The sequence below is a fragment of the Oncorhynchus mykiss genome, chromosome 23 (genome assembly GCF_013265735.2).
Source record: "Oncorhynchus mykiss isolate Arlee chromosome 23, USDA_OmykA_1.1, whole genome shotgun sequence".
NCBI lineage: Eukaryota > Metazoa > Chordata > Actinopteri > Salmoniformes > Salmonidae > Oncorhynchus > Oncorhynchus mykiss.
In genome coordinates, this window is record NC_048587.1 from 48,067,147 (window position 1) to 48,080,190 (window position 13,044).

The window sequence follows — 13,044 nt, forward strand, 5'->3', positions numbered from 1 at the left end:
CAATACAACACATTATTACACACTACCACAACATATCTACAATACAACACATTATTACACACTACTCTACCACAACATATCTACAATACAACACATTATTACACACTACTCTACCACAACATATCTACAATACAACACATTATTACACACTACTCTACCACTACATATCTACAATACAACACATTATTACACACTACTCTACTACAACATATCTACAATACAACACATTATTACACACTACCACAACATATCTACAATACAACACATTATTACACACTACTCTACCACAACATATCTACAATACAACACATTATTACACACTACTCTACCACAACATATCTACAATACAACACACTATTACACACTACCACAACATATCTACAATACAACACATTATTACACACTACTCTACCACAACATATCTACAATACAACACATTATTACACACTACCACAACATATCTACAATACAACACATTATTACACACTACTCTACCACAGCATATCTACAATACAACACATTATTACACACTACTCTACTACAACATATCTACAATACAACACATTATTACACACTACTCTACTACAACATATCTACAATACAACACATTATTACACACTACTCTACCACAACATATCTACAATACAACACATTATTACACACTACTCTACTACAACATATCTACAATACAACACATTATTACACACTACTCTACCACAACATATCTACAATACAACACATTATTACACACTACTCTACTACAACATATCTACAATACAACACATTATTACACACTACTCTACCACAACATATCTACAATACAACACATTATTACACACTACCACAACATATCTACAATACAACACATTATTACACACTACCACAACATATCTACAATACAACACATTATTACACACTACTCTACCACAACATATCTACAATACAACACATTATTACACACTACCACAACATATCTACAATACAACACATTATTACACACTACTCTACCACAACATATCTACAATACAACACATTATTACACACTACTCTACCACTACATATCTACAATACAACACATTATTACACACTACTCTACCACAACATATCTACAATACAACACATTATTACACACTACTCTACCACAACATATCTACAATACAACACATTATTACACACTACTCTACCACAACATATCTACAATACAACACATTATTACACACTACTCTACCACAACATATCTACAATACAACACATTATTACACACTACTCTACTACAACATATCTACAATACAACACATTATTACACACTACTCTACCACTACATATCTACAATACAACACATTATTACACACTACTCTACCACAACATATCTACAATACAACACATTATTACACACTACCACAACATATCTACAATACAACACATTATTACACACTACTCTACCACAACATATCTACAATACAACACATTATTACACACTACTCTATTACAACATATCTACAATACAACACATTATTACACACTACTCTACCACAACATATCTACAATACAACACATTATTACACACTACCACAACATATCTACAATACAACACATTATTACACACTACCACAACATATCTACAATACAACACATTATTACACACTACTCTACCACAACATATCTACAATACAACACATTATTACACACTACTCTACTACAACATATCTACAATACAACACATTATTACACACTACTCTACTACAACATATCTACAATACAACACATTATTACACACTACTCTACCACAACATATCTACAATACAACACATTATTACACACTACTCTACTACAACATATCTACAATACAACACATTATTACACACTACTCTACCACAACATATCTACAATACAACACATTATTACACACTACCACAACATATCTACAATACAACACATTATTACACACTACCACAACATATCTACAATACAACACATTATTACACACTACTCTACCACAACATATCTACAATACAACACATTATTACACACTACCACAACATATCTACAATACAACACATTATTACACACTACTCTACCACAACATATCTACAATACAACACATTATTACACACTACTCTACCACTACATATCTACAATACAACACATTATTACACACTACTCTACCACAACATATCTACAATACAACACATTATTACACACTACTCTACCACAACATATCTACAATACAACACATTATTACACACTACTCTACCACAACATATCTACAATACAACACATTATTACACACTACTCTACTACAACATATCTACAATACAACACATTATTACACACTACTCTACCACTACATATCTACAATACAACACATTATTACACACTACCACAACATATCTACAATACAACACATTATTACACACTACTCTACCACAACATATCTACAATACAACACATTATTACACACTACTCTACTACAACATATCTACAATACAACACATTATTACACACTACTCTACTACAACATATCTACAATACAACACATTATTACACACTACTCTACCACAACATATCTACAATACAACACATTATTACACACTACTCTACTACAACATATCTACAATACAACACATTATTACACACTACTCTACCACAACATATCTACAATACAACACATTATTACACACTACTCTACTACAACATATCTACAATACAACACATTATTACACACTACTCTACCACAACATATCTACAATACAACACATTATTACACACTACCACAACATATCTACAATACAACACATTATTACACACTACCACAACATATCTACAATACAACACATTATTACACACTACTCTACCACAACATATCTACAATACAACACATTATTACACACTACCACAACATATCTACAATACAACACATTATTACACACTACTCTACCACAACATATCTACAATACAACACATTATTACACACTACCACAACATATCTACAATACAACACATTATTACACACTACTCTACCACAACATATCTACAATACAACACATTATTACACACTACTCTACCACAACATATCTACAATACAACACATTATTACACACTACTCTACCACAACATATCTACAATACAACACATTATTACACACTACTCTACCACAACATATCTACAATACAACACATTATTACACACTACTCTACCACAACATATCTACAATACAACACATTATTACACACTACTCTACCACAACATATCTACAATACAACACATTATTACACACTACTCTACCACAACATATCTACAATACAACACATTATTACACACTACCACAACATATCTACAATACAACACATTATTACACACTACTCTCCTACAACATATCTACAATACAACACACTATTACACACTACTCTACCACAACATATCTACAATACAACACATTATTACACACTACCACAACATATCTACAATACAACACATTATTACACACTACCACAACATATCTACAATACAACACACTATTACACACTACTCTACCACAACATATCTACAATACAACACATTATTACACACTACCACAACATATCTACAATACAACACACTATTACACACTACTCTACCACAACATATCTACAATACAACACATTATTACACACTACCACAACATATCTACAATACAACACACTATTACACACTACTCTACCACAACATATCTACAATACAACACATTATTACACACTACTCTACTACAACATATCTACAATACAACACACTATTACACACTACTCTACCACAACATATCTACAATACAACACACTATTACACACTACTCTACCACAACATATCTACAATACAACACATTATTACACACTACCACAACATATCTACAATACAACACATTATTACACACTACTCTCCTACAACATATCTACAATACAACACACTATTACACACTACTCTACCACAACATATCTACAATACAACACACTATTACACACTACTCTACCACAACATATCTACAATACAACACATTATTACACACTACTCTACCACAACATATCTACAATACAACACATTATTACACACTACTCTACCACAACATATCTACAATACAACACACTATTACACACTACTCTACCACAACATATCTACAATACAACACATTATTACACACTACCACAACATATCTACAATACAACACATTATTACACACTACTCTACCACAACATATCTACAATACAACACATTATTACACACTACCACAACATATCTACAATACAACACACTATTACACACTACTCTACCACAACATATCTACAATACAACACACTATTACACACTACTCTACCACAACATATCTACAATACAACACATTATTACACACTACTCTACTACAACATATCTACAATACAACACATTATTACACACTACTCTACCACTACATATCTACAATACAACACATTATTACACACTACTCTACCACAACATATCTACAATACAACACATTATTACACACTACTCTACCACAACATATCTACAATACAACACATTATTACACACTACTCTACTACAACATATCTGCAATACAACACATTATTACACACTACTCTACTACAACATATCTACAATACAACACATTATTACACACTACTCTACCACAACATATCTACAATACAACACATTATTACACACTACCACAACATATCTACAATACAACACACTATTACACACTACTCTACCACAACATATCTACAATACAACACATTATTACACACTACTCTACTACAACATATCTACAATACAACACACTATTACACACTACTCTACCACAACATATCTACAATACAACACACTATTACACACTACTCTACCACAACATATCTACAATACAACACATTATTACACACTACCACAACATATCTACAATACAACACATTATTACACACTACTCTCCTACAACATATCTACAATACAACACACTATTACACACTACTCTACCACAACATATCTACAATACAACACACTATTACACACTACTCTACCACAACATATCTACAATACAACACATTATTACACACTACTCTACCACAACATATCTACAATACAACACATTATTACACACTACTCTACCACAACATATCTACAATACAACACACTATTACACACTACTCTACCACAACATATCTACAATACAACACATTATTACACACTACCACAACATATCTACAATACAACACATTATTACACACTACTCTACCACAACATATCTACAATACAACACATTATTACACACTACCACAACATATCTACAATACAACACACTATTACACACTACTCTACCACAACATATCTACAATACAACACACTATTACACACTACTCTACCACAACATATCTACAATACAACACATTATTACACACTACTCTACTACAACATATCTACAATACAACACATTATTACACACTACTCTACCACTACATATCTACAATACAACACATTATTACACACTACTCTACCACAACATATCTACAATACAACACATTATTACACACTACTCTACCACAACATATCTACAATACAACACATTATTACACACTACTCTACTACAACATATCTGCAATACAACACATTATTACACACTACTCTACTACAACATATCTACAATACAACACATTATTACACACTACTCTACTACAACATATCTACAATACAACACATTATTACACACTACCACAACATATCTACAATACAACACATTATTACACACTACTCTACCACAACATATCTACAATACAACACATTATTACACACTACCACAACATATCTACAATACAACACACTATTACACACTACCACAACATATCTACAATACAACACATTATTACACACTACCACAACATATCTACAATACAACACACTATTACACACTACTCTACCACAACATATCTACAATACAACACATTATTACACACTACCACAACATATCTACAATACAACACACTATTACACACTACTCTACCACAACATATCTACAATACAACACATTATTACACACTACCACAACATATCTACAATACAACACACTATTACACACTACTCTACCACAACATATCTACAATACAACACACTATTACACACTACTCTACCACAACATATCTACAATACAACACACTATTACACACTACTCTACTACAACATATCTACAATACAACACATTATTACACACTACCACAACATATCTACAATACAACACATTATTACACACTACTCTACTACAACATATCTACAATACAACACATTATTACACACTACCACAACATATCTACAATACAACACACTATTACACACTACTCTACTACAACATATCTACAATACAACACACTATTACACACTACCACAACATATCTACAATACAACACATTATTACACACTACTCTACCACAACATATCTACAATACAACACACTATTACACACTACCACAACATATCTACAATACAACACACTATTACACACTACTCTACTACAACATATCTACAATACAACACATTATTACACACTACTCTACTACAACATATCTACAATACAACACACTATTACACACTACCACAACATATCTACAATACAACACATTATTACACACTACTCTACCACAACATATCTACAATACAACACATTATTACACACTACTCTACTACAACATATCTACAATACAACACACTATTACACACTACTCTACCACAACATATCTGCAATACAAAATGTATAATACCACAATATTACATTACAATGTACGTGTGTGAAAGAGTGTTTGTTTGTGTGTTAGCTGATCAGAGTTCTTCTAACAGTCTTTTCAGCCACACCCAGAAACAAAATCACAAGCTTATAGTTACCAGAAACTACTCCCACCCCCTCCCTCATCTCTCCCTCCCACCCCCTCCACACCGCCCCTCCCTCTCTCCCACCCCCCTCCCCATCCCTCTCTCCCACCCCCCTCCCCATCCCTCTCTCCCCCCCCTCCCCATCCCTCTCTCCCCCATCTCTCCCTCCCACCCCCTCCCCACTGCCCCTCCCTCTCTCCCACCCCCTCCCCATCCCTCTCTCCCATCCCCCTCCCCATCCCTCTCAACCCCATCTTTCCCTCCCACCCCCTCCCCACTGCCCCTCCCTCTCTCCCACCCCCTCCCCATCCCTCTCTCCCATCCCCCTCCCCATCCCTCCCAACCCCATCTCTCCCTCCCACCCCCTCCACACCGCCCCACCCCCTCCCCATCCCTCTCTCCCACCCCCCTCCCCACCCCTCTCTCCCCCATCTCTCCCTCACCCCCCCTCTCTCCACCGCCCCTCCCTCTCTCTATCTCACCACCCTCCCCATCCCTCTCTCCCATCCCTCTCTCCCCCATCTCTCCCTACCACCCCCTCCCCACCGCCCCTCCCTCTCTCCTCCCCACCGCTCCTCCCTCTCTCCTCCCCACCGCTCCTCTCTCTCTCCCACCCCCCTCCCCACCGCCCCTCCCTCTCTCCCCCATCTCTCCCTCCCACCCCCACCCCTCTCCCCATCCCTCTCTCCCCATCTCTCCTTCCCACCCCCTCCACACTGCTCCTCCCTCTCTCCCACTCTTATTAACTTGCTCTGCTGTCCAATCCTTTCTTGACTACATCACCGTATCCAGACGACAGCTAGCCAGCTACTGTGAATGCCAGCATTGTAAAGAGAAGTTCATTGGACCACAAGACGACACATGGAGTCTAATGGTTGGTTCATTGATCATCTAGACCTACAATATCACACCAGGCATGAATGAACAATGACATCCATATCCACAAACTGTATATTTGTGTTGGAGTGAATCACATCCCCTGGTTTTGATAATACAATAGTGACATGAAATTAGTCAAATCTACAGGCATATTGTATCAGTCTAAGCGTTATAAACTGTATTTCCTGGTTGTTACTGTAGCTGGTTCTCTAGGTTAGTGATTAGTCACATGTGCTGTAGTGAAAGTCAGCCCACTTCCTTCTCCCAGGTCACATGATGCTCCATTCACTTTACTACAGCTGTAAGGCCCAGATAGAGATAAGAGAAGTTACTTTCAGTTCCCCTCTCCAACAAAGCCGCCAGTCAACAACACACACACACACACCAAAGTGTGGGTGGTTTCACCACCACCTCCTATTCAGAAAGTCCCCCAGCTCACACCCTCATAGAGGTGCAGTGAGACCTCGGTCTAGGCCCAAAACACAGCCAGATAGGTAGCTCTGTGTCTGCAGCCTAGCTGGCCCCTGCTGCTCTGAAAGAGTCCATTTGGAACAGCCGGAGTCTGGCTTCCTATTGGAATGTGTTGCGGTGGCACTGTTTGTATGGGCAGATAGTGTGTGGAGAGGGAAACCGCGGAGGGGAGAGCCGAGCAGACACAACAAAGAGGAAAACCTAAACATGGCTGAGCATAGGGAAGGGCGGGGGGAAGAGACAGCCAGGGTGGGACAGGGGGGGCAGGCGGAGCAGGGAAGAGAGTAGGGAGGGACCGGAGGAGCAGAGTGGAGGGTAGGGGGGCAGGAGGCTGGAGGGTAGGGAGGGAGGGACAGGCGGAGCAGGGAAGAGAGTAGGGAGGGACCGGAGGAGCAGAGTGGAGGGTAGGGGGCAGGAGGCTGGAGGGTAGGGAGGGGCAGGCGGAGCAGGGAAGAGAGTAGGGAGGGACCGGAGGAGCAGAGTGGAGGGTAGGGGGGCAGGAGGCTGGAGGGTAGGGAGGGGCAGGCGGAGCAGGGAAGAGAGTAGGGAGGGACCGGAGGAGCAGAGTGGAGGGTAGGGGGGCAGGAGGCTGGAGGGTAGGGAGGGGCAGGCGGAGCAGGGAAGAGAGTAGGGAGGGGCTGGGGAAGCAGAGTGGAGGGCAGGGAGGGGCAGGGCAACAGGGTGGAGGGGAGGGAGGGAATCTACCCAGGCAGCCGGCAGGAGTTTAGGAGTACATTTCCCCTCGCCACTGATTTGTCCCCTCGCCACTGATTTGGAAGGTCTATCTCGTCCATCTGATGGTTAAGGTTAGGATTTAGGGAGGGAAAGCTGATCCTAGATCTGTACCAGAAAGGCTACTTCGGTCCTAAGCTCCTTACTGAGTAGTAGGCTCCTAACTCCACCACGGTTAGGCTAAGTCTCACTTTAACTACAGGCTTTAACTAAGGCCCTTACATCAGTAACAGGCTCACAGAACTGAAGTCCACAGTAAAGGGTCTGCTTCACGCCCATTAGTCTTTGTGTTGTCAAACAGAGGATGCTTCATTAGTATTCTGTCCAATAAACACGACTCATTTGAAGCCTGTTATGCTCTCTGAAAAAAGATTGTGTACAAACACACACACAAACACACACCCATCAAATCCGTGTCTGTGCAAAGCTTAACGTTTGTTTATGTTGTGCCAGGGAAAGGCCACGGCACTCCTCTAGCTTCGCAATAGCTGCTGAAAAAATATTAAAAAGCTTAAGTTAGGCTAAATCTCCCACCTTTCACAACATTATGCAAGAAGAGGCAGGGGCTGCTGCATGCCGCTACTGGGACCAGTCCATATTTAATTGGTGATCAATCTCCAGCTGGAAAAAGCTCATAGGTGGAATGTGTTGATGCTAGGGTAAATATTATTTAGACTTAGCTAAAGGAAAGTCAAAATGAATAAAGATAATATTTTATAGTATACTCTGGAACAGTCATCATCTCATTGTACTGAGGATAAACATTTATGTGAATTCATGAGCATAGAATAGAGAAATCCCACCTGCTTGAGGACAAGAGGTTAGCGTACATTACAACACTACATGCAAACACATAGCTAAGTATCTTACCACTCATGTTAGGGGTAGATTTATATTCATGTGTATTGTACTGTAGAGCATTGACATGGTTAATATTCAGTACAGTTGCTCAGGACCTGGTTTATGCCGGTTTCCTTTACGGAGCTTTAGCTGATTCCATCAGGTCTGTCAATCACTATAAAGTGTGTCAGTTAGAGGAAAGACTGGAGCAAAGTGGATTAAGTCTCTATAGCCAAGCCACACATACAGGCTCCAGGGGGTTGGCAATGGCTGCAGCCTGCCATGAAGTAGACTACCACACACACAGACACAGAGCAAACTGTTCTGCAATGAGATGGAGGTTCATTATTCTGTGTCTATGGATAGGAAACCCCTACTGATATGACAGGCTACTGTACACAAATACAAGTGTACGACCCAGGTTCACCTAAATCTGCGTGAATGTTGACTTACTAAATAAAAAAGTCATTTCATGGTGACACACATATAGGCTAAAAAAAAGGTTGGAAGGTGGAAGTACTGTTTCTGCACAGCTAATAGATGTCATCAGGTCTCGGTTGAATCACTGCTACAGTGTTGTACTTTCAAACACAAAAGCTTCAGGTAAAACAGCATATTCTCCAGCTTAAATAAACAGCGTTGTATGAATACACTGCACTGTAAGCATCATGCCATGCACCCCAATAAAACGTATATCTGCTACCAATCATTGCATTGACACAGCAGCATGAACACTAAAATGTCCACTAGCATGGTGAGGCTACCTGACAGAGAGAGAATCTGGACAAACACAGCGATGGGCTTCTGCTCAGCTCCAAACTGATCAACATTTCCACAAATCCTCATCTATGGTGTGTCCCAGAACGTGACACGACATGCAGCTCAACACAAAGGCCTATGTGCCACTGAGTGGGCAGTGTAGTGCTTACAAAACCATAACAAGTGACTGACTGACTGACAATGTTATGCTTGAGATTTCGTTTCCTCTATTGCTTTACACATGTAATACACTTAGAACAACACATAATGATGTAACATAGTCCGACAAATGGAGACAACTGCAGCAGCAGGGACTGGCTGTCCTTTTCTGGGAAGTGACATTACCTGGTGTCTCCATTTATCGGACTATGTTACATTATATGGTGTTTGTGGCACACAGAATGTGAAATCCGTCCACGTGTATCCACCACTATGCTGTCCACATATCACCGACATGTTCTTCGAATCCATCTGCAGCTTTCCTCTGTCCATTCCATGATCACCAACGTTCTGATCGAACGCAGCCGGTGCTAGCTGAACGGAACGTGGCTGCTGCAAGCATGCCTCTGTTTACAGAGACCCCGACTCCGCAACATGGCCGACATGTGCTTTGTTATTGTTGCTACATCATAATTATCGTTTTCCAAGTAATTACTAAGAGAAGTTCTACTATACTACGATTGACACCGTTAAAAATAAATTACACCACCATATTAAAAAAAGGTTAAGGTGAAGAGTGGACTGCATTCTGATTCGGAGCCCATACTCACCATTTGATGATGGTGACCGTATGGAATATTCGTTTCTTGAAAAAAGGCACTGAGGGCAGTCTAAAACAAAAATAAAATATAATTTGATCAATTATATTTAGACTCTACTACATAGAACACAGAACATGTATTATTTTTTAAATAAATCATTATAAATACATGATGTTTAGAGATTTATGTCATCACAGTGTGTGTTTACAAAACATTCAGCACATAAACAATGGAGCTGAATCAAATGTGATGTGGAAAATCTATTTCACTTTTCTGTGCAGACTAAACAATCATGTGCAGTCAAAACAAACCGTACGGTTGTCTTCATTGCATAATTGCATTTTCTAGCCTCGCCTAACCACTGCATGGGAACAGGTTAATTTAATCTCTAGAGTAAATTATAATTGGATATTGACTGGGTAAACGTTTCCCATTTCAGCCGTACTTAATGGATACTACGGATATTTATAAAGCACAGATACAATAGCACAATTCGATAAAAAAATACAAATAAATACATGTTAGAAGTTGAGTTTAAGTGTTGATACTGATCTTTCTTTTCGAATGTTCTTGTGAAACATCAAATTTCGGCCATGACCAACAACAATGAACTTCGCAGCCCGGTCAAAACTACATTTACTGTCTGTCACATACGCAGTCAAACATAAACATTAGCAAGCCATCTCGCTACTGATCGTAGCTAACCCCTTACCTCAAATTGCCAATGTGCTGCTTGCAAAAGCTGCTTTGCCTGATCTGCAGCACAACCCGCTGTCAAGACGAACTGGTTTATCATTACTTGGTGTTTGAGCTCATCCATTTTGCGCTGAAGCTTTATTCCTACTCGCGTCTCGTAGTATTGTGTCTAAACTTCGATATTCGTGGTTTTATTCCTCTCTTTTCAGTTTCAGTCGTTCACCATCACAACCGGTTGAGAAAACACAAATATTTACTGTAGGAGCAGTAGTGCCCCTTGAGTGACGCCAGCCGGCAGCCAGTGAAGACAAAGCACTGCAAATGGGATTTGTATGCCGCAAAAGTCCTGCCATAACTAGGGGGGCCTTGATGAATTATTCCATGTTCTCGAATCACAAGACAGGAATTGTCAGTACATTGCAAAAAATAATATGGAAATGCTTAGAATCTAGACAGTTCACGTGTTCATGAAAATATAAAATAGTAACGTCAAATATGAGAGGATTATGTTCCCAAAAATGAGGATTTATTATATTTGTTTGTTTTGGACTACAAGTCCCGTGAGTCAATGCTTTGTTTGTAAAGTTCTAGGGGGTGGGATTTTGTGAATGACGGCCGGTCCTGTCCAATTCCCATGCGCGCTGTGTCACTATCTTGCCAAATATGGTAAACAAAACTTCCACAATTACATTAGGGACAGTCTATTCACGGGTGTATTTTAGCCCACATTCAGAAGCGTCGTGTCTGGGCATTTCTTTAGTGAGATCACTTAAGTCAATATTGCAGTCAAAACCATGCAGCACAGCCTAGATTGTCTATATGCAGTCATTAAATAATGTATTACATGTTTATAAATTACTTGTTAAATGTTGTCATGTACCAATTACATCTGTGTTTTGTATTATGAATTCTTTATAATACATGTATATGTTTCAAACTGTCTACGACTCTATTACTGTACGCGTAGCCTCGTCGAGAACCAGGCTTCTCCAAGGGAGGCGTTACAACGACGTGATTTTGGAGGTATGGT

The 13,044-nt window shown here is 39.0% G+C and overlaps 1 protein-coding gene across 1 annotated transcript in view; it reads right to left on the reverse strand.

Moving 5' to 3' along the window:
• Positions 1 to 12,339, reverse strand: part of LOC110502894 (UBA-like domain-containing protein 1) — a 38,898-nt gene extending 26,559 nt beyond the window's left edge. The window contains exons 1-2 of the mRNA XM_021581241.2: positions 12,031 to 12,339; positions 11,328 to 11,387 (exon numbers count right to left, since the gene is read on the reverse strand). Of these exons, the coding sequence (XP_021436916.1) occupies positions 11,328 to 11,387; positions 12,031 to 12,138 (168 nt within the window). The 5' untranslated portion in view covers positions 12,139 to 12,339. The remainder of the gene's footprint in view (positions 1 to 11,327; positions 11,388 to 12,030) is intronic.
• Positions 12,340 to 13,044: the final 705 nt, after the last annotated feature.